At 38.4% G+C, this 24,718-nt stretch overlaps 2 protein-coding genes across 2 annotated transcripts; both read left to right on the top strand.

Annotated features, from left to right (window-relative positions):
• The first annotated feature begins 7,066 nt into the window (after window positions 1-7,066).
• On the top strand, window positions 7,067-11,132 carry LOC121507489 (keratin, type II cytoskeletal 8-like). The gene is made up of 8 exons (XM_041783876.1): window positions 7,067-7,513; window positions 8,820-9,028; window positions 9,145-9,205; window positions 9,291-9,386; window positions 9,473-9,637; window positions 9,742-9,867; window positions 9,961-10,181; window positions 10,276-11,132. The coding sequence occupies exons 1-8, from the start codon at window positions 7,169-7,171 to the stop codon at window positions 10,448-10,450; spliced, it is 1,398 nt and encodes a 465-aa protein (XP_041639810.1). The 5' UTR covers window positions 7,067-7,168; the 3' UTR covers window positions 10,451-11,132.
• An 8,584-nt stretch (window positions 11,133-19,716) lies between these two features.
• Window positions 19,717-23,162, top strand: LOC121506923 (intermediate filament protein ON3-like). Its single transcript, XM_041782971.1, has 9 exons — window positions 19,717-20,061; window positions 20,560-20,768; window positions 20,883-20,943; window positions 21,889-21,984; window positions 22,071-22,235; window positions 22,356-22,481; window positions 22,585-22,805; window positions 22,900-22,952; window positions 23,047-23,162. Exons 1-9 carry the CDS (start codon window positions 19,717-19,719, stop codon window positions 23,160-23,162), a joined length of 1,392 nt encoding a protein of 463 aa, XP_041638905.1.
• Window positions 23,163-24,718: the final 1,556 nt, after the last annotated feature.

The following is a 24,718-nucleotide window of genomic DNA, read 5'->3' as shown; positions in this document are numbered from 1 at the left end:
TCTGGTAATACATAGGACTGAAATAAATACTGATGCCCCTTGTGAGTTAAAAATGAAAACGAGAGCATCAGAAAGAAGATTGTTGATTTTTAAATACAGTTATTTCACATGTATGTTACCCTTGCCACAGGGTAGCACACCTTTATTTTTTTACACGTGAAATTTTTACTGTGAATTTAACATCTAAAATAAGAGGACTGTGTTTTTTTGTGTCGTAAAATACTTAATGCACAACACATCTACAGGCTAGGGCTGTGCACAATTAGCTGTCTAAATGGTTTAATTCAAAATTCAGAAGTTATTTTTTATAGGAATACAAGATATCTGGATGATATCAGTATTCGCAGATGTTAAAGCATATTAGAGTTTTAGGCAGGACAAACAGACCTACGTTAACAAAAGTATTTCCTTTTGTTCATCATTATCCCTTACACTTTAAAATGTCTTTTAAGGACTGGAATTTGTTAATTTGTTCATCCTCAAACTTTAATTGTGTATTCTGGGGACTGAAGTTTTGCTTCTGAACTACATTTAGACGTCAATATCCGTATTGGTATTGGCTAAGATTATTTTATATCAGCATTTTATTTGGATATAAGTAAGACTCCAATATTTTGCATCCTTAATTTTTTATTAAATCAGATCAGGCCCATAATCCCAGTCAGACATGGTCTAAAATGTAGTGCAGCCCCCTGTTGCAAATGGCCACCTAAACTGTTCTTAATGTTAACCTGAATTTGAAGTTACCAACTGGGAACTGATAGCACTGACAACAACTCATAGCAATTTTGATCTAGGAGATGGGGATAAAGTTGTCCAGAGGCTGTGGCAGGCTCTACTCATGAATTCAAAGCAATGAGTGATGATATTCAGCTCAGTAATGTGGACATCATACTGTAAAGATGACCTGGCCTGCACTGCTTACATTAGTGACCTTCTGTAAAGCAACTTTGCACCGTTACAGCCTGAAGTTAACCTTGCAAAGTAGAAGGATGTTGCATGTTTCCATGTTTCTCACTGGCAAATCCATCTTGCAAAGCTCTCATCTGAACCTTTTGGGCCCAGTTAGAAAGTGACAGGACCAATCAGCGACGAGGGGCAGTACTTTCAGGCGCAGCGGCGTCGTGATGTAAGCAAGCAGCAACAAGAGGCCGGTGCAATTATGGAGGAAGACATTAGTGATGATGCTGCTAAAGTGTCAGTTTTATCAGATCTTGACGACATTTCTTTGTTAAAAGAAGAACAAAGAACAGCATTGAGTTGTTTTCTTTTCAAAAACGACAAAATTTGTGTACTGACATGTCTACAGTTGCCATTGTTCATGTTATGCAGTTCTCTATGGAGCTTATTCCTCAGTAGGGGCGCAGCTCGACAGCAGCTATGTCACATGTTTTGTTGCTCTGATTGGCCCGTAAAGTGACAGACAGAACGTTCATCCAATCACCCTCCATGTTTTTTTCAAAGCCTCTGCCCTCTGCCCAGCCATTCAAGATTACATTAAGCTTCTTTCTTAGATTGTTCCAACCCTGCATTAGCAGGTCAGTGTCAGCCATTCAAGATTAAAGTTAGCTTCATTCAGGGATTTTTCCAACCCAGCATTAGCAGTTCGGTGCAGTCATTCATCAAATCAACATTCACAGCGCAATTTCTTCAGAAATTGCATTCTTTAGTTAAGCTTTAAGATAATAAACTATAATAATAATAATAAACTTTATTTGTATAGCACCTTTAAAAATAGAGGTTTACAAAGTGCTTTGACAACAAGCAGAATCACCATTACAAAGCAAAACACAAACAACAAAAACATCACAAGAAAGAGAAAACCCCAACAACAGAAGAACCCATGAAAAACTCAGCCAGCAATGTAACTCCAACATCATAAAAACTAGCAGAACATTTTAAAGACAAAATGGTGTCAGCTTATAGAGACATCATAAAAACCCAGATATGAAAAGATTCTGTAATAAAAAGGAAGACCACGAATAAAAATAAAAATAAAAACCCAGAATGACCTAGACCAATTCCAATCCAGGCAACACAGGAACCGACTGCATAAAAAAGACCTAAGGACCAGAAAAAAAAATGGTAAGAATGAGAATAAAAACAATTCAAATGTGTAGAGATTAATAAGTCAGCACAAGAAAATTAAAATTCTAGACAGTAAAAGATATTAATGATAATCATGATAATGATAATAGTCTGGTAAAACTGGCACAGGAGCAAGAAGAAGGGGAAACAATTAAAGCAGGGGGGCTCTATAAAGCAAGTAAGAGAGGTGGAGATATTGCATAAGAATCAATAAGCATAAAATACAAAGTCGCGAAGAGCAGATATAGAGGTTTTAAGGTTAAATTTGACAGTAAAGTAGAAGAACTAGAGAGAGAAATGATAAAAAGACAGAAGACAGTAAAAGACATTAAAAGACATTAGAAGACATTAGACATTAGATGGCATCCCATAAAAGCAAGTCTATAAAAATGAGTTTTAAGAAGTGATTTAAAAGATGTCACTAATTCAGCATCATAAATGATCATAATGATGATCATAATGATAACAGATGTAAGGCATTACTAGATATAACTGTTTGTCAACTAGCTGGAAAGATCTTTGTGCATCTGTGAGGTCCACTCAATAAAACCACAAAAAGGCAAAAAGGTTTCCGACTCTTCACATTCCCATAAGGAATAATGCAAACACATTAACACATGGACTCAGAATTGTCCCTTGAACTTACTACCCTCACCCTGCCCCACATTCTGAGACACACACGTCTCTATTTTGAATTATTACTTAAGATTCATGCACCTGAGCAGAAACATGACAAACTCTCCATTCACACATCTGGTAACATGGACTTTAATGTAGTTGAAGAGTTTATGCATGTTGAGAGGCTCCAACTAATCCAGACATGACAGAGTTATGACAGCGAACAACAACATCACTTTGGACAAGACAAGACATAACTCATGGTGATTGTGATCACTGTCAACTGTACTTGAAGTTACATCATCAGTGAGACTTTCCTGGATGACTATCTTTGCTGCTCCAGTGAAACTTCTTACCTCTCATGCTCAACAATCAGTTTCTCAAAAGTGTGTATGTTCAGGTCAGCTGAGGGGCATGCCCTTGTTGCCCATCGTTATTGTGTGTTTGTGATTTACTGGCATATTATCAACGTGGAGTGTTGGTGTTAAAATCTGGCCCTATGTGAGTTGCAGTAAAAGAGATGCAGGAGGTTAACTGTGTGCAAGTATGGTTGTTTTTTTCTTTTGTAAAAGGTCAGATATTTCTTAAGACTCACTGTCTTCCGTGCATCTTTTAAAAGTTCAAAAGAAGGAAAGCTTGCACATAAAATTTCTCCAAGTTGTGGGACAGAAGAGATTTGAGCTTTAGAGTAAAGTTCCACACCAAGGTAGAAATTGAAGGCATGTGCTTGTGAAAAGTTGGGGAAGAATGAAAAAGAATGCAGGCCTCACCTACATCAAAAGTGCAGAGGGAGGAAAGAGAGGCAGCAGTGAGAATAAACCAAACTCTGTGCACGACATTGATCTGTCGTTTGATCCTTTTTAACTACAAGAATATTCCTAAAAGAAAACAAGCCTACCATTAGCCTGAAGCATGGGAATGTGTAGCAACTCTTTGGCAGCTTTTGAAACATTTTGATCTCTGTTGTAACAGGACTATAACAGGACGTGTGCCTTAGGTATTTATTCAAATAAACTTTAATCATACTATAACCATAGCCACTTAATATTAATCCCTGCATGACTAACTTATGATAACTAACAGAATTCTCATTCAGATATTCCTACAGATCCAAATTTCTTTATAATATAAATGTTTATTTGTAACAGTGAACAATCAGTGGTCTAATATATGGATGTCATTTATATTACTAAAAAAAAACCAATTGCTTAGTTGAGTGCTGATTTGATTTGGCTTCTTAATTTGCCTCTCTTATGTTTCTCTGCCTCTTTATTGGCATTAGTACCTACCAACTGATGTTAGATGAAAATAAAGTCTGTGGTAGAGTCACCCAACTTTTTGGGCTTCTTTAGTTAGAGGTTAGCAATGCATACTCCTTTTTCTGTTGCAGTCTCTTCGTTTCTAATCCGAATAGCAAATTTGCAAATTTGCCATGCATGCAGATTAGTGATGTTCTTGGGCATACCAAATCTGGTAAAACACAGATCATAACTGTATTCAGTTAACTAAGTTAAGAGAGCACTTAGGCAACAGTTATAGTCAAATCATATTAGTTTAAGATGAAATCATGTCTGAAATTACTTTCTTAGTGGTTTAGTCCAATGTATGCATCCACACTGTTAAGATCACCAATAAAAAGTTAATTCTGTTTCATGAAAAGGGATTTATATTTTGATAAAGGCTATACAGCTTAAGCAATAAGACTATTTCTTGTTGCTTTGATAAAAGTGATAATTATTCAGGTTAAAAATAAAATATGTACAGTGCTTAACAAATTTATTAGACCACCACCCAAAGTAAGGTTTATGCCACAGCTGCCCTAAATTAACAGCACTGGTCATTGCCAAAAAACATTTTTTATGTTTCTGCAATGGTTAATACACCAATATGTAGAAGCTCTTTAACCCAAATGATATTTTTAATGCTAAAATATAATTATTATTGTTATCCATGAATTTTCAAATGTACTGATTTACAAAAAAACTGAAAAAATAGTAAAGCACATTATTATTTCTTGATTAATATGTCAAATTGTAGTTATTTACTTGCATTCCTGAACAGAAAAATTAGTTTTTAAGTGGTTGAATATTATGCTTGATTAATTTCTGACTTCTCAGAGAAGCCAGTGAGCCGGCTCAAATGTGGGTATAAAAAAGTGAATTCAGTTTGAAATTCCTCATTCCTGTTCAAAATGGTAGAACATGGAGAGCTCACTGAAAATGAAAGAGTCCGCATTAAAGCACTTCATAATGCTGGATGGTCTCTGAGACAAATATGACAGCTGGTCTAATAAATTTGTTAAGCACTGTATATTACAGCTTTACTTTACCATGGACCATGATTTTGCTGACCTCCATGGATCCCCAGTTTGGTTGGGCCCCAGAAAGCTCTCCCGTTTATCCCCCCTTGTGGGCAGCCTTGACTAGTGGTGAACAAAGGCAAAGTGCCATGATAGGGAGATCTACAAAACTGAAGATGGTGCATGAAGTGAACATGAAATGGAATATTGTATGGGACATGGTGGTGTTTAAAGAACTTTTTTGTAAAAAAAATCCAACAGACTCCAACGGGGACAAGGAGTGATGAAACATCAAACTTTTTGAGCTGTGTTGTTGTTTGGTGAATCCAGTACCAGTGTTAACTTAATAACATGTAGTCACTATAAGGATTGGACTGGGAATCATTTTTGTGTCAGCAGCATCAGGTTTTCCCAACGTTGAAACAACTTTGAATAAACCAAAGTAACCTGAAATAATCCCAATCATGCCTTAGCATGTGTACCACTTCTGATAGCAGCACAAAGAGACTTTTTGCATTTTTTTCAATAGGCAGACCATCAAAAAGCACATAATCTCTGATAAATACCAATAGTAAGTCCTCTAGATTCTTTGATTATCACACCAACCATAGAGGAAGTCTTGTACATCATGACACTCTGCTTTAGAATACAGACTTTGCAGCATTGTAATTGACCAATCTGCACCACGTATCCTACACAGCTATGTAATATGCAGATGATTCCAATAATGCAGCTGATAAAGGTGTAGCCATCTGAATTAGTTTATATGTATTTCGCAGATCAAAATAATGATAAGAGTCAGAGGACACAGGCTTTTGGGAATGAAATCGACTGCAGTAATACTTACATTTATCTCATGCTGATTAATGACCACTTTTTAACACAATACAATGTATCACAAACTTCATATATATTTCAGATTAAAACTGCAATCTAAAAAGTGTATAGAACACCAGTTTGATTTTATCACTGTACCTACCTAGCTACCTACATCACATAGAAGCAAGTCTAAAAAATGAGTCTGAAGACTGAATTTAAAAAATGTCCTTGATTCTACATGCCTTATCTCCTCAGGTTGTTCTAAAGTCAAGGGGCCCTGATGGAAAAGGCCCTATCACTCCTTAGTTTTAAGTCTTGACTTTGGAATGACCAGGAGACCCCCTGCCCACGGATCTAAGGGGGGTTAAAAGTTCTGTAATATAGATTTGAACCAGAGCTATAAGTGGTTTAAAAGTAATGAGTGAAATCTTAAAATCAATTCTGAAACAAATGGGAAGCCAGTATAAAGATGCTGAATTGGATTGGTGTGATGTCATCTGTTAAAACCAGCTTCTGCATTTTGGACAAACTGGAGGTGAGAGAGAGATTTTTGGTTTAAACCGGAGGACAGTGAATTACAGTAGTCTAATCTGGAGGGTGTGAATTATTTTTTCTAGGCCCTAATGAATTAGTATTGTTTTTATTTTGGAGATGGTTTGTAATTGATGGAAACAAGATCTTACAACTGTTTTAAATAGGTTCTCTCTGCTACAGGATGGTGTCAAAATCCACTCTGCTGCCTGGCTGCCTTTGATCATCACATTTCTATTCAGAAAGAAGATTTGAAAAACATTAACATACACTGAGTTTACATTGATTAAAAAATTGGAGCTGCGTAGGAAATAAATGATGTCCAGTAAATACCAGATTGAGTTAAGTTATATTATGAAATCATTCCCTTTCCTCATTGGATCTTATCTTTAATTCTTGGTGGCCTGACTAAAAGCTGACCTTAAGCACTACAAACAAGTCTGACACTGTCTGAGCTCGCTAAGAGGCTTTTTTCCTTCTCATGATCACATTTTCACTACTCTTCTTCAACTCTCACTCTGTCCCCCCTCAGCCTCTCCTGGTGCAGGGTGTGTCACTGCTTATCTCCTGACAATCCCTCCCCACCTGTTTTACAGGATCGGCCACTCCTGTCATTCAGAGCCAGAGGCTTGTAGGCTGGACAGCAAAAGTGAGAGTACAAGTTGAAGAGGCTGGGGAGGATCCTCCCCCTCACTCAGGCATAAAAGCACGCAGAGTCTGCAGTCAGGCACTCAGAGGGACTTGGCTCTCCTTTTGAAGCCTGCACATCTTCAGTTCTCTGCTAAAAGTTGACAAACATCCACTTCTGCAGCCATGTTCCAAAGGAAAGCAATCTCAATCTCCGGCTCTGGCTCTGGCAGTACTAGCAGGAGGTCTGTTGCTGGACCAAGCAGCTACTCTATGAAAAGAACAAGTTATACCGTTGGTTCTGCACCTGGTTACGGCTTTTCAAGCAATATTGGTGGTGGTCTAAGTGCTTCAATGGCTGGTGGTCTTTACAGCCAGCAAGGAATCGCACCGATCACAACTGTCCAAGTCAACAAGAGCCTGCTGACCCCTCTGAGCCTGGACATTGACCCTACCATCCAGGCTGTGCGCACCCAGGAGAAGGAGCAGATCAAGACCCTCAACAACCGCTTCGCCTCTTTCATTGACAAGGTTAGTCCCCGAGACTTTTGTGTGACCTGTCTTATGAATAGGCCTTGTTATCATTATGATGATAATGCCTGGTCAGCATTTAAAATCTAACAGCTGTTGACAGTGAATCAACCTTCTTTGCCTCTTCAACTTGTAATCAAAAAGAATTTTACTCCTGTATTAATCTGTGTTCTTGTAGCAATGTCCTTTGGATGTCAGCTCAAACTGCAGAACTCTGCTTCGTCACTTCAAAGAGGATATTTTTACTGTCAATGCTAACACAGCAAGAGAGCTCTGAATCTTATCTTTGTGATGTTATATTCATTAATGAGTAACAGCCTCTAGGATTAGCATTGCTTATAAAAAAAACTAAATACCTGTCTGCAGCCCCGTCCCACATTTACGCGGCCTGCAAACCCAGCCAGAGCCTGCTGTGCCATCTCTGCCCACTATCTAAACAAGGGTGGGGATTATATTACAGTGACTCGCCCATATGGTTCCTGGAGAATGGCAGAGAAAACAGGGATCTACTATATTTACTACACCCACAGAGTTCAAAGTCTGTCATTTGCACATTGCACCTATCACCTGGTCGTTAAGGCAACAGGAATGTTAAGCACAGGGAAGTAAATCGACTTTCCCTTGTTTTATAATAAAATTCCAAAGCTGTGTTCATGCTTACAGGCCACATAACTACTTCCTTTAGGCAGCATTCTACTCAAAAAATTGGCAATGGGTCAAAAACTTAGAAAACAAAGGACTTATTTCAGGTTGGTGCAATGCTTTGTTGTCTGTGGTTAGTCTGCCACACCTAGTTTTTTTTATTACTAGACTGACTGTGGCCTTCATAGCTCGACACAGGATGAGTCATAGCCATGGAAACAAAGGGTGAAATCCTTAAAGCCACACATATATGCTGGTGAAACACATCTGGAAAAATAAAAGATGAATTATTTTGGAGATTAAAAGGATGTATGTTGGCTCTCATTTGGAACTTGCAGTATCAAAAAACTTTAAAAAAGCAGGATAAAGTATGTCGCCCTGTGTGACAAATGTTATAGTTAGGGTGTGGCGATTTAGACATGGTGATAGCTTATCAGTGATGCAGGAAAAGGCTAGTCATTGTTATGCCAGATGGAATAAGACACAGCTCTTTCAAGCACTTAAGCTTCCATTTAGAAACTGTTTTAATTTGAAAGGGTCTCACAACATATTGACTTGAGCCGTCAGAGACTCATTGGCAATTAAAGCCAGGCCACTTTATCACAGCACTGTTTTGAGATGACTTTTAAAACATATGACAAACTGTCGTTTGGTGTCTTCACAGGTCCGTTTCCTGGAGCAGCAGAACAAGATGCTGGAGACCAAATGGAGTCTCCTGCAGGAACAGACCACCACCCGCTCAAACATCGAGGGCATGTTTGAGGCCTACATCGCCAACCTGCGCAGACAGCTGGACGGACTGGGCAACGAGAAGGTCAAGCTGGAGGGAGAGCTGAGGAACATGCAGGGCCTGGTTGAGGATTTCAAGAGGAAGTGAGTGTGATCACTACTTATGCTACTTACTATGCACCAAGTTAAACTGTGGACGTGGTGAGTGAACATCCAAGATTAAGCAAATGTACTCAAGCACATCCCTTGTTTTCCTGCAGATATGAAGACGAAATCAACAAACGTGCCGCGGCTGAGAATGAGTTTGTGCTCCTGAAGAAGGTGCAATAAAGATGCTCAGTTAGAACTTTTTTTACACCACAGCTTGATACAAAGTATAACTTTTCCTTTTTCAACCAATATTCAGGATGTTGACGCCGCCTACATGAACAAGGTAGAGCTGGAAGCCAAAGTCGATGCTCTTCAGGATGAAATCAACTTCCTCAGGGCTGTCTATGAGGCTGTAAGTATCAAAACTCTACTATAAGACCTTGCTAACTCTACAGCTAAGCAAATGATTAATTATTGCAACATCCATTGGTTCTGTAGGAACTCCGTGAGCTTCAGGGCCAGATCAAGGACACCTCCGTCATCGTGGAGATGGACAACAGCCGCAACCTGGACATGGACGCTATTGTGGCTGAAGTGCGTGCACAGTATGAGGACATTGCCAACAAAAGCAAGGCTGAGGCAGAAACCTGGTACAGACAGAAGGTGAGGGAATAAAAAAGATGTAATCAATTCTCTCCTTCATGCAGACTTCATGTAGATCTTAGATTAATGTTCTTAATACACATCTTTGTATTGGTTCAAACCAGTTTGAAGAGATGCAGACCTCTGCTGGACAGTATGGTGATGACCTTCGCACAACCAAGGCTGAGATTGCTGAGCTAAACCGTATGATTGCCCGTCTTCAAAATGAGATTGAAGCTGTCAAGGCACAGGTATGTGTGAAGATATCATTGTTGAATGCCTTGGAATGAATGAAACACATTATTAGCTGAAGTATAATTCAACCATGATTTAAACTTCCACAGAGAGCCAACCTTGAAGCTCAGATCGCAGAGGCTGAGGAGCGTGGTGAGCTGGCCGTAAAAGATGCTAAACTCCGCATCAGAGATCTGGAGGATGCTCTGCAGAGAGCCAAGCAAGACATGGCCCGCCAGGTGCGAGAATACCAGGAGCTGATGAACGTCAAACTGGCCCTGGACATCGAAATTGCCACCTACAGGAAACTGCTGGAAGGAGAAGAGGACAGGTTGGATAAAGCTGAATTTTTCATGTAGTTTCATGGCTGCAGAATCAGCATCATCTCTGAATGAAGGACTAACCTCTTCTTTGTCCACTATTAGGCTGGCCAGTGGAGGATCCAACGCAACCATCCACGTCCAGCAGTCCTCTGGAGGATATTCAAGTTGCAGCGCCGGTGGTGGTTTTGGCTATGGTGGTGTTTTGGTTGGGAGTTCTGGTGGTGCTACCATCACCAGGTCCACTGTCACCTCAGTCAATTCCAAGAGAGCCTATTAAAAGGAGAGCCATCCATCTTCCCTTCAGAAGCTTGTGTTTGGTCTACATCTGTACACTTTTATGGTGCTATCCAATGCTGTTTAACATGCTCCACAAGAGATTGAATATCACAAAACTTCCTGAAAGTATGCTAAGAGTTTTAAAGAACTTCTGAGGGTAATCATAGCCTGAAACACTCTAAGACCAAGTCAGTTTGTAAGGCAGTTTTTTCACTCTACACAAACTACCACGAAAAATTGAAAAAAAAAAAAATAAATAAAAGAAGGAACTACTCAGATGAAATGTTAAAACTAAGCAAAGAAAACGTGAAAATAAGTACTTTTGTTGCAGTGTTTTGGACTCATGAAATTTACTCATCATTATGCAATAATTTGTTGTCTCATTCGACATTTAAGTGCTTATTTTGGAAAAAGGAAAAGCCACTGGCCAATCCTGATAAGTAAAAAAATATATATATTTGAAAGACTTTAAATGTTTACAGTTGGACTTTGTCCTGATTGACTGCTGACTTGTTCGTTTTTCATGCTTTTCAACTGTTTCACTGCTTAGTTTTGCCTTTCCTCAAAGATTGAACAACACTGAAACCAGTTTTATTTTGTACGGTCATTCTGGGCAGCATCCTTCATGAGGTTGCAGCAAATGGCATCAGAGACATCTGAATAAAATAAATCTGAGAAAAAGAGTCATTGTGTCTGTCTTTATTTTTTCCAATAAATGGCATAAAAGGAAAATATTTATATACACCACGTTCCACGTTATTATGCAAACAACCTTTTTTCTCTGATTTTCTAAATATCAATGCAAATGACAGTCAGAATATGTTTCAAGTCATCAACAGTTAGAGTATAATTTAAATGTTTTTGAACAAACTTCATAATGATAACTATTAATTTTTTTTAAATAAAAACCTCAAAATGCACTTTTCCACATGTTCCACATTATTAAGTAGGCCACAGGTTTCAGCAATATGGGAAAGAAAAAGGATTTCTCTGCTGCTGAAAAGTGTCAAATAGTCAAAATATTGTCAAATATTATATAATATATAATATTAAATATAATATATTGTCAAATATCAAATATATTGTCAAAATATGAAAACATTCGATATTTCAGGAAAAATTGAGCATGATCATCGTACTGTGAAGAAATTTGTGTCTGATTCAGAGCACAGATGGGTTTGTGCAGATAAAGACATAATGAGGAACAACGGACAAATTCATCAGATTAAGAGAGCAGATGCTAAAATGCCATTACAAAGCAGCAAACAAGTATTTGAAGCTGCTGGTGCCTCTGGAGTCCCACCAACCTCAAGGTGTAGGATCCTCCAGAGGCTTGCAGTCGTGTATAAACCTGCTATTCAGCCACCCCTTACCAGTGCTCAGAAGCAGCAATGGTTGCAGTGGGCCCAGAAATACATGAAGACTCATTTTCAAACAGTCTTGTTGACTGATGAGTGCCGTGCAACCCTGGATGGTCCAGATGGCGGAGTAGTGGATGGTTGGTGGATGGCCACCATGTCCCAATGAGGCTGGGACGTCAACAAGGAGGGGGCGGAGTCATGTTTGGGCCGGAATCATGAGGAGAGAGCTGATAGGTCCCTTTAGGGTCCCTGAAGGTGTGAAAATGACCTCTGCAAAGTATATAGAGTTTCTGACTGACCACTTTCTTCCATGGTACAAAAAGAGAATCGTGCCTTCTGTAGCAAAATTTTCTTCAAGCATGACAATGCTCCATCTCATGCTGCAAAGAATACCTCTGTGTCATTGGCTGCTATGGGCATAAAAGGAGAGAAACTCATGGTGTGGCCCCCATCCTCCCCTGACCTCAACCCTACTGAGAACCTTTGTAGCATCCTCAAGCTTAAGATCTATGAGGGTGGGAGGAAGTTCACATCAAAACAGCAGCTCTGGGAAGATATTCTGACATCCTGCAAAAAAAAAAAAAATCAAGCAGAAACTCTCCAAAAACTCACAAGTTCGATGGATGCAAGAATAGTGAAGGTGATATCAAAGAAGGGCTCCTATATTAACATGGAACTTGTCCTGTTAAGATGTTTTTGATTGAAATATCTTTGATTTCAGTAAATATGACCCCCTGATGCTGCAATTTTTACACATGACCATTTTCAGTTCTTTACAACCTATAAAATGTTTTAAAAAGCTGTTGTGCTTAATAATGTGGAACAGTGCATTTTGAGATTTTTATTTTTTAAAAAGTAACTTTTGTCATTATGAAGTTTGTTCAAAATCATTTGAATTATGCTCTAATGGCTGATGACTTGAAAAATATTCTGACTGTCATTTGCATTAATATTTAGGAAAATCAGAGAAAAACGTAATTTGCATAATAATGTGGAACGCGGTGTATATCTATATCTATATCTATATCTATCTATCTATCTATCTATATATATATATATATATATGCTTAACAAATTTATTAAAAAAAACATACAGACATCAATAAATTATAAAATGGCAGGGATGTGAACCCTGTCCCCTGAATGATATGCATCTACATTACCACTGAGCTAATGGACAAGCTAATGACTTAGGTGTAGTTTACGTACAAAGTGAAGACGACACCTGAAGTTGCCGGGAAAATTGATAAAACATGTATGTGTATGAAACAATACAACATCTACCACTGCACTGACAAAGAAACCTGTTTAATCAATAGTTAGATTTAATAAAGCATCAATGATTCAGTCAAACCGATGCAAAAATGATAGCCCGCTGGTTTCCTTAAAGTTCCCAAACTTGAGCTGAACAACAACTTCTGGAGCATCTGGACCGACTGAGCCATCACTCAAAAACTTGTTGACCAATAGTGATACACCCCAGAAAAGCCCGCCCACACGTGACATTTGTGTCAGAACTGAGAGCAAAAAAATCAAGAAATGCAAACAAAGGATCAGGCACCGCAAATGCATAACCGAGAAGCGAGAGCAAAGGTCTGATCGCTGAGAGAGAAAAACAGGAACAGTAAACAAAAAGATGGATGTTCAAAATTCAAAGACTAATATTTGGTTGCTATTTCAAATTTGTTCTCTTGATGTGAACTTTTTTTTTGCTTGGATCACATTTTTTTGTTCTCATTTGCTATTTTTTTTTTTTTTTTTTTTTGGATACTGAAAAAGTTTTGTTTGAATCTTTTAGACACAAATCTCATTGCATATTACTCTACATTCGTCTCTGCCGATTTTTATCTGTGCTTTCAAAGCTTACGGATATGGACCGAATGTTGCAATACCATTCATTGACCAATACCGTCAATGCAGCCAACAGTTCAACCCAGAGTAGCAAACGCAACAAAGACGAAACATTTAAAAGAACTTATTCAGGTTTTCTGAGGAAATATAAACAAATAAAGGTTGAGTTATTAGAAAATACAAACATATCAGTAATGTTAGCTCACCTGGGCAAAAAGACAGACAGCTACAGGAGCACAACTAAGCAGAGGACAGACCGTTTTTTCTTCACTCAGTGGGATGTATCAAAGTAGCTCAGTGAAAGACCACAACCTCTAGTGGATTCGTTTTTCAATTTCTACTCTATCATAACAGACGCACGTCATAATGAGGATATTGATGGTTGTAAAGAATGCACAGATCCATTTTCGTGCAGAGCATAAATAAGCCTTAAGGCTACAATTCCTGGCACTGACTGGGTCCTGTTGACTTGCAAAAAATGACATGGGCACATGACAAAATCTGGAGTTTGTACTATTTATGTTCAAACAAAATTAGTTAAAATCAATGTTTCAATTAATTCAAAAAGTTACAGGGAATGGAGAGCACGTGGGAGCCTGCCTGGAGTCTGCAAAAAGCTACAAATGAGAGCTGGGCTTGATGAAAAGGATTTTTTTTTACTGTAGCATAAGACTACAACATAACAAAGTTGAGAAAGTTTTGAATAGTTTTCTGTATGCATTGTATATCCAGACAATATCCGGATTACATAGCAGGCATGTTGGAGACTCCATTTCCAAGTGGAAGAAAGTTCTTCAGTTTGTTGAGACCAAAGTGGTGCTTTTTGGCCATCAAACAAGACACTTTTTTGGCAGACACCAAACACTGCCCATCACCCCAAACACATCATCTTCACTGTGAAGCACGGGGGTGTCAGCATCATGCTGTGGGGATGCTTTTTGGCAGCTGTCCCTGGAAGGCTGGTTAAGTTAAAGGGTAAAATGAATGTAGAGAAAACCCTGAAGGATGAATCTTACTCAGTCTGCACAAGAACTACGGCTTTGGAGAAGATTTATCTTCCAGCAGGAAAATGCGACAATGTTTAAAGACAAGATGGTGAATGTTTTGGAGTGTTCGAGTCAAAGCCCAGGCCTTAGTCCAATACTGAATTAGTAGATATACTTGAAAAGGGCTGTTCATGCCCAATCCTCATGCAACCTGACAGAGCTTGAGCAGTTTTGTAAAGAGTTAAGTAAAACTGCAGTGTCTAGATGTACAAACCTGATTGAGATCTATCCACACAGACTTGATTGCAGCCAAAGGTGCATCTACTAAATGCTGACTTAAAAGGGTGGAATATCCATGCATTCACTTGTTTTACATAGCATATTTTAATTAAATTGAAATTACTTTGCAGAAATCTGTTGTCATTGTAACATTAAAGAGAATTTTAACAAACTGTAAACTGTAAAAAAAAAAAAAAAAAAAAAATATATATATATATATATATACATATATATACATATATATATATCCAAATTATATTGACCATGATTGATGTATAAAATCAATAAAAGGGTCAAACATCCAAGGGGAGGTGAATAATTATTGTTTTATATTATGTTAGTATCATCATTACTATAGACACTCAAAATACACAGGTTCCTTTCTTTCCTTTGTGACTATACTGTACTATACTAAATCATCTCACTTTAGTGTGTAAGGATGTGGACCTAAAACAACTTTATAAATTAGAACAGACCTGTGTATAAGTCTATGTATGGACAAAGAAGACCACCATCACATGCACATGACACAAAATGATGGTACAACAGAAAACTTCAGTATCACTTTAAACATATTAAAAAAAGACCAACATTTTGGTATACTTTGCAACACCTGCTGATAGCTGATGTGTTTTGAGAACAGAGTTCAGGCTCAAGATGCACACTACTGAATTTTTGAAAAAGAGGAAACTTCAGCTGAGACAGGTCTGTTGATTCTGCTTTAAATAACACAAACTTCCTTGTAAATTTGGCCGATACTGACAGCCAATATCTGCTTTAAATTTCAATAGAAATCCTCATATCTGCTTACATCTCTGATGGTTGGTGGTCACTCCTATATGGACAAAAGACTTGCAGAAACCAGCAAGACCAGATAGAATCTGTAAGGATCCACCTAAAAATATCCCAGCCCTTCCCCTCAGGTGTAGCTCCAGAACCACCTGTAATAGGGCAGTAGTAGGGCTACAAACAGTCACATTGCTGGTTTTACAACATTTCTGGGGGGGATTAAATAGTGCTGAAGTGTCCTCTCAAGCTACATTTTTGCAACATTTTTTGTTGATTCTAAACATCTTAGTGTTGTGACCTCTGCGTGGTGGGGATAGTTTAACTGGCTTTTAGCTGCTGCTTCAATATGCATGCTTCAGGGCTAAAAACGTGCAAAATCTTTGGTTTACTTAATAAAAAATACCTTTAACTGAAACTGAAACTGAAAAAAGAAGCACAACTTCGCCAGCTAAACTCAAACTAACCATTGCTATCTGCAAACACACACTGATAAAGTTTCAAAAGCTAACAACTGGACTAGGAGAAAAAATCAAATATGCAAGACAAAGTTTAAAAGTTATACTGTAAAATATGATACAGCCAATAAGTTATAACTTTTTTCCACTTAACATCATGAGTTGAAAAAAATTATCTTGATGTTATGAGATGTTATGGTATTCAAATTCAAAGTTGTTTGTCACTTTAGTAGTATGGAACTTTCAATGTGCCAACATAACGTATCAATGTGAGTTATGATAGCAGTCTTCATAACTATTGAGTAACTATTTCATATTATACTGTTTCTTGAGTTCTCTTGTTTAACATGGATGAGTGTGGTCTCATCTGAGCACACTTACTCGTGGTCATTAAAGATAATATTCTCACCTACACTTGATTTTACAAAGCATAAACTGGAGTGTTAAATTCTCAGTGTTAAATGCTTTTAAGTTGATTTTTACTCTCAGATTGTCACTTTAACACTCCTTCAGTGTTGGACTTATTTGACAGTGTTGATCTGTCTGCATTAGTCCAACTCTGTCAAGTCAAATGGTCTAAGCTCTACCCAGAGCTATTACAAATCTGGGTGGTGGAGTTTTCCCATCATGTCCTTGGGCAGACTGTTTAGATGGGCTCTGGATGTTTTTAGTTGCATTTGTATTTGCTTACAGGTGTTTGAATGTATTTAGATGTTGTCTGTTGTACAGTGATCACTGTTGGGATTCATTTGCTCTTGTTGTAGGTGGACATTATTGTTTTTAATGTTTAACACTTGTGCACCATGAGTGACGTTATCCACTACGTTGGTCACTTACTGCTAGTGGTAGGGCATATCCATAAACAGTGGTTGAAGTGAGGGGCTAACTTTACCTTTGCATCTGCCTCTTTGAGCCATTATTGCTATAATAAGACAACTGACTATGCCACAATTGCTCAATGCAAGGTTGTGGTCTTCAGGCCTGCCCACCAATTTCACTGGGCCCCTGACAAACCCAGATAATGGGCCCTCCCAGGTTGTGATTCCTTCATAGTATCAATGTGTGTGTGTTGGATCAGTAGCATTGGTGCTAGTCTTGGTGCAACTTCTCATCAATTTGCTCAGTTTTTCTGCCTCTTTTTGACACTTTCACCCATTATTGCCATTATATGTGTTTTTCATCTGTTAACCCATTTTCGATACTTTAAAACATTTTGGAACTGAAACCCATTTTTGCCACTTTTTAATCTGGTTTCATCAATTTTTATGCCCATTTTTCACACTTTGTGTCTATTGTTGCATATGTCAAACCATTTTTGCCCCTATTAACCTCTTTTTATCCATATTTTAACCACAATTCCTTATTTTTATGCCCATTTTTACCACTTTAACTAATTTTTGCCACTTGAAACCTATTTTAATTATTATGTTTTAAGAAATGGGGTTTGCATTTTGCGGAAGGCCATTTACTACGGTACAAAAAATAAACAATATCAGTTGTTTTGATAAGACTTGTTATTATTCAGGTCAAAAAATAAAATATGGTCACCGTCATGGGCCCCCATTTGACAGGTTTCCAGAAAGCTCTCCCCTTTATCCCCCCTTACACACTGAGAAAAATAAATCTGGGCAAAAGTAAATTTAACTTGATTTAATCTTTGATATCAACGATAAAAATCAAATTTTCTAGCTTGACATACACCTAATTTTGTAGTCAGTTTGTTTTGTCAAAAATACAAAACATTGTGAATTTTTTCCTTAACAAGAATAATTTAGGTAATTTTGACTGACTTTGTTACCTTTACTCAGTTTCATTCTGTGTTTCAAAACTACCAAATGTGACATTATCAATGACTAAATGTCCCTGTGATGCATTCTGAAAAGTGTTTGACTGCCTGTCTTAGTCCTGTGGTCAAAACTTTAACCATTCTCTGATCATTTCAGTTATATGATAAAATCACGAAGCTGTGGAGACAAATACAGATACTTCCTTTGCAAGCGTTGTTATGTGTTTCTAATGAATACAACCAGTTGGAGTGATCTTAAATTATAAAATGTAAATTATTTTGTTAAACTGCATTGAAGCATGAGTCATTTTTACAAGGTGAGTTTAACTGAAATTACATGTATTTCAAAGAGAGTTAAGTGAAACAAAGATTAGTCTCGTTGAATTTACTTAAAAATGTAAGTAGATTTCACTTTGTTTCTTTTGTTGAACTAGAACAGAGTAATAGTTTTCACAAAGATTAATTCGGCTAATCTTCAAAAATAATTTAAGCCAAAAGTTGCTGAGGTTTTTCAAAGTAGGTTGGGCTGAAAATTTTTTATCAGTGTAGGCAGTCGAAGTGTCTATTATACCATATTTTGTGGTTTGGAATATAGTATAATTACAAATTTGTTTTTAACAATAGAAAGCAAGTTTTCTTGAATGGTATATATAAGATAATTAATTTCTTCAACTCAGAGGATCTAGTTCCAATACTAGGTGATTGTTTCTTTAGTAACTTATATAACTTTTCTTCCTAAGTTGAAATAATGTTTTTCTTGAAGTTTATTTTTGTCAGGTTTATAAGGCAGTGATCAAACTTAAGCTTTTAAGTTAATCCACCCTGATAATTTTACAGAGTAGATTCAGAGCAGAGTGGTGTAGACGCCCCCCACCCCCCACCCCCCCACACAAAATCAGCTTATCTGGCATAATGACAATCATGCAAAAGAAACGTATAGATGTTGTAATATTGAAGTTATTAACTTTGTAAAACATATGTAATGTAAGTTGCCAGTTTTGCCATGTTCCCCTTTATAATAACAGAATGAGTGGCAGCTTAGCTTAAGACACTTAAACATTTGCTCCTCTATAACCTAAAACTTCCGCAGAACTCACAATGTCAGGCCATTGCTGGAATATGAATCCGAAATTACAAGATAACTACAGTCATCACTTGTAACAATATGCTTTTATCTGCTATAGCTACTAACTAGCTAGGCTTTGCTCTGTTTCTGCCCTACCTTTGAAGATTTATATGCAATGAAAGATTGAACAGACACTGTTCAGGCAGGTGAGGATTTACAATTATACTAAACAAGCCCTAAGCTACTGATTTTTTTCTTTTATTTGTAGTCACAGAATTCAACAATTGATTGATTTTTGGATCCAGAGACATTTTAGTGGCACCAAGAATGAGCTTTAACAATTGCTTGAAGGAACACTTCTCTCTAAAAGGAATAAGTCCCACTTGAAATTCTGGTTTAAATGTGCTGCTGCAGGGTGTGTCAGGGCTTATCTTCTGAAAATACCTCCCATCCAGTTGTACAGGAATGGCCACACTTATCATTCAGAGTATGAAGTGTGAAGACTAAGGTGGCGAAAGACTGGACAGCAAAAGTGACCCGACAGGTTAAAGTGCCCCCCCGACCCCACCCTGCTCCAGCCATAAAAGCACTCAGAGTCTGCAGTCAGACACTCAGAGGGACTTGACTCTCCTTTTGAAGCCTGCACATCTTCAGTTCTCTGCTCAGAGTTAACAACATCCCCACCGCAACCATGATGATGAGGAAGGCATACTCAGTCAGCAGCTCCAGTGGCGGCAGCACCAGGAGGTCTTTTGCTGGGCCAGGAAGCAGCTATTCAGTGAAAAGGACCAGCTATGGGGTCGGTTCTAGCATTGGTTCTGGGATGTCCTCCATGGGTGGGAGCTCCGCTGGTTTTGAGTTTTCTTCTGGCCAAACAGCAGGCTGTTACATCGCTCCACTGATCACAGCTGTCCAGGTAAACAAGAGCCTGCTGACCCCTCTGAGCCTGGAGATTGACCCCACCATCCAGGCTGTCCGCACCCAGGAGAAGGAGCAGATCAAGACCCTCAACAACCGTTTCGCCTCCTTCATTGACAAGGTTAGTGCCTGTGAGCTTGCTTTGGCTCTCCAATGTGGCCAAAAGTTTGATAGTAATAAGAAAATGCATGTTCTCCTTAGTCAACATTTATGTCCAGCAGCTGTTAAAAATCCTACAGTTTGTCTTTGTCACTGCTGAAACACTTAAGCAATCATGTTCTTTATATTGTTTAAGAAAGAAAGCCAAACTTGGTCTTTGCTGGGATTTATCTACTAACTGAGACACAATCAAACCAACTAAAGTTGGGAAAGAAATCTTTCAGATCTCATCTTAACATGGTCACTCAAGAAGTAAGGACAGCTACGAAGCCCTAACTTGTGGGGGTCTTACCCTTTACATCAGCACAAGCAGTTACTCAACCAACCCTTAGCTGAGAGACTGAGAACAATCACTCTGTATTACAGCCTGTAATTGACATAATTTTCATTTTAAATGGCTGTTGAAGAAAGCTTCCCGAAACAACATCTGACAGTCTGTCTTGGTTTGGTGTCTCCACAGGTGCGTTTCCTGGAGCAGCAGAACAAGATGCTGGAGACCAAATGGAGTCTCCTGCAGGAACAGACCACCACCCGCTCAAACATCGAAGGCATGTTTGAGGCCTACATCGCCAACCTGCGCAGACAGCTGGAAGGGCTGGGCAATGAGAAGGTCAAGCTGGAGGGCGAGCAGAAGAACATGCAGCTCCTGGTTGAGGACTTCAAGAGGAAGTAAGAGTTTTCACAGCATGATCAGTTGTTCAGCCACAAAGTGAACTACCTAATGTAATGAGCAAGCATCCAAACCAAGCACATGCACTGAAGCATTTCCCTGTGTTCTTGCAGGTATGAAGATGAAATCAACAAACGAGCATCTGCTGAGAACGAATTTGTGCTACTGAAGAAGGTTTGAAAACATTTAATTTTTTAAATCAGATACCTATTCAACCATATTTTGGGAGCTAAATTTCTTAAGTTAGAATTTGCTAAACCAATGGAAACAGCTGAAAAGTAATCCCTCGTTATGCAACCATTCATGTTATGCTTGTGGCATAGGCAGATGAGCAACTCCCACATTCTGATGTACATTTTTCATCAAGGCCTGATGACAGATATGTTTCAGCTGCTTCTGATTTCAAAAAAGATTTCATATTTTGGTGTCTGTTGGCTGACACTTGGACTAGCCATCTAGACAGTGGCCACAAAACTTTTAGCTGCAAAAAGCAAAAATGACCGAGTGACTTGCCAGATTATTTGAAAATATATTCCACAGTAGAGTTGCAGTCAAAACTAAAGATCTGAGACACTCTAATGTAATCTAAAATCTTTTCTTAATCAGGGATATTTACCACAAGTCTTCATCAGGACATTCTAGACAGATAAAACACAGATGTTTAAACACAAGTAAGATGTCATGTGACATGTCACCTGACAAAAGGTCACAACAGTTTAGAAAAAGACTATTTTAAATGGCAGACAGCAAAGTGAAATGGTTTATGCAAAAAAAAAAAAAAAAGTTTAAAACTAGTTAAGAGTAGTCACATAAAACATCAGTAGTGACAAAGGAGGGACATCCTTCTTCAGGGCTCTTCTTCCATGGGAATTAAAGTTTCAGAGGATAATGTTGCAGCTTTTATGGCCCATTTGCATTGCTGAAGAAATATTCTGCCAATTCCAAAACTTAATTTAACTTTTAACCAATTAGATCACAAAGCCTCTAAAATAAAATGTGGCCCAAGTTTGAAAATAAGAGAATAACAGTCCAAGAAGGGTCCTAATTTTTAAAATCCCAATGTATGATACAATATGTTAGGTTGTGATGCATATTGTTTTTATATAATTTTAATTTAAGGAAGTTGACGCTGCCTACATGGACAAAGTGGAGCTGGAGGCCAGAGTTGATGCTCTTCAGGATGAAATCAACTTCCTCAGGGCTGTCTATGAGGCTGTAAGTATCAAAACTCTACTATAAGACCTTGCTAACTCTACAGCTAAGCAAATGATTAATTATTGCAACATCCATTGGTTCTGTAGGAACTCCGTGAGCTTCAGGGCCAGATCAAGGACACCTCCGTCATCGTGGAGATGGACAACAGCCGCAACCTGGACATGGACGCTATTGTGGCTGAAGTGCGTGCACAGTATGAGGACATTGCCAACAAAAGCAAGGCTGATGCAGAATCCTGGTACAAACAGAAGGTGAGGGAATAAAAAAAGAAGACATCCAGCCCATGTGTCAAACATGAATACATAAAACACCTTTCCAGACATTTAGGATTGTGTTTTTCATTTACATTTGTATTTGCTGTCGTAAAACAGTATGAGGAGATGCAGACCTCTGCTGGACAGTATGGCGATGACCTTCGCACAACCAAAGTTGAGATCGCTGAGCTTAACCGTATGATTGCCCGTCTTACGAATGAGATCGATGCCGTTAAAGGACAGGTATGTATTCAGGTCTTTACAAGCATTATGACTCATAAAAATTTAACATCATTGTACAGGCAGATTTGCAGTTATTTATCAAACCATGATTAAACTTCTGCAGAGAACCAGTCTCGAGGCTCAGATTGCGGACGCTGAGGAGCGTGGTGAGCTGGCCGTAAAAGACGCCAAACTCCGCATCAGGGATCTGGAGGATGCTCTGCAGAGAGCCAAGCAAGACATGGCCCGCCAGGTGCGAGAATACCAGGAGCTGATGAACGTCAAACTGGCCCTGGACATCGAAATTGCCACCTACAGGAAACTGCTGGAAGGAGAAGAGGACAGGTTGGATAAAGCTGAATTTTTCATGTAGTTTCATGGCTGCAGAATCAGCATCATCTCTGAATGAAGGACTAACCTCTTCTTTGTCCACTATTAGGCTGGCCAGTGGAGGATCCAACGCAACCATCCACGTCCAGCAGTCCTCTGGAGGTATGGATTCAAAGTTTATTAATAATGATCATGATTGTTGATACAGAATCAGGCAACAAATGCTAAAATTTGAATGTTTTTTGTCATCCCACAGGATTCTCAAGCGCCAGCTCCAGTGGTGGATTTGGTTTCGGTGGAGCTTATGGTGGCATTGGTGCCCCTGTTGTCAAGTCCTCTGTTTCATCAGTCAGTTCCAGGAGAGTCTATTAAAAAGGAGAACAGTTCTCTTCTGTGACCTCTTATGGTGCAATGGAAATAAAAAACAACAATCAACAAAACCAGTGTGTGCTAATGAGCAGTCTTTCCTATAACATCATCAAATAACAGTTTTAGAAGTTTTTCAAGGGTGTAAGCTGTAATGATCATGATTAAAGCAAAAAAAGTCCCTTCTGTATGAGATGAATCTCGAATCTAAAGAAAATTGAACCTTCTGTAGTAAATCTTGAAAAAAACAAACTTTTACTAATTTTTTGAGATGCACTTGTAAACTTCATATTCATTCTGATACTGCAAAAACAGGTCCCACAAACAATCAAATCTAGTCCAAGAGAAATATACAAAACTTAGTTTTAAACCCATGGAAACATACATGAGACTTTGCTTGTTTAACAGGGCTTGGCAAGGGGATGCTTGTTCCCATCCTACACATTCTCTTAACTTTCACATGAAACTATTTAACACCAGGGTTATATGATAAAAACTCACTAGCAATGACTATGAACAAACAAAGATGTAGAATTAACTCAATATCAGATAAATCAGATCCTTGCATCTTGGTGTCATTGCTGGAATCAATGACAGATAACGGAATACCATATTCCAAACTACTTCAAGTTAGGAGTGCTTTGCAGATGAGTTCTTATTTTACACTGAGATATCACATGGGGGCAGTGCCGAGCACCTTTTCAACAGCTGACACTGACTGCTTCAGTGTTTATTTCACTAGCAGGGCACTTACAATACTGTATCAGCTCTCTTTTGCGTTTTAAATGTTTCCTCTTGACATGAAAATGTCAAGATTTTAGCTTTTTGTGTCAGAATACAAATGTTGAACTGTGATGCTGGTTAAATATAGTGCAATATATGATGGAGGTCACCATCTCTTTGATATAGATGCCTGTCAGAGTGACATATTTTATGTGCCTCCTGGGCCAGGTAATTTGTCTGCATAGAGATACTATACAGAGCCAGGGCACAGGTACACATCATGGCTAGTCAGTGGCCGTCTAATAATTTTCATACAGGCAGCATATTATCTAGAAGTGACTGGAGGCTTCAGCAGTTGCAGACTGAATTTGCAAAAGTTTTGATATGCAAAGTGCAGTTCTTAGTCCTCAGCTGTTTGCGTTCTTACCTGGACAAATACAATTTTGTATTGTTAAGTGTTTCTCATGCAATTAAAGACAGTGTTAGAAGGATAATAAGATTCAGAATTCATTCTTTGCTAAAGCTGGAAGTGCTGGCATCTCAGGTATGTACTTCTGGATTTGGTTCAATAGATGGTGCAGAAATTTAAGTGGATTCAAATTGGAATTGGATTGGAAGTGGATCAGATTATACCATAGAGTAAACAGAGTAGCAAATAGATAAACGTCAATAGATACATATTGAAAAGAGCAACAAGAGGCCACATTTTAAGGGAAATGAGACACACTCCAAAGCTTGTGGGTTGAAACTTCAATCTCCCTAATGATGATGGTGAACTTGATGTGAAAACGAACACTATATTGTCTATTAAAAAAAACAGTGGTTCATTAAAAACAAGT

This window comes from Cheilinus undulatus, linkage group 3 (assembly GCF_018320785.1).
Source record: "Cheilinus undulatus linkage group 3, ASM1832078v1, whole genome shotgun sequence".
In the NCBI taxonomy this organism is placed as follows: Eukaryota; Metazoa; Chordata; class Actinopteri; order Labriformes; family Labridae; genus Cheilinus; species Cheilinus undulatus.
This window is presented reverse-complemented; position numbering and strand designations above follow the sequence as displayed.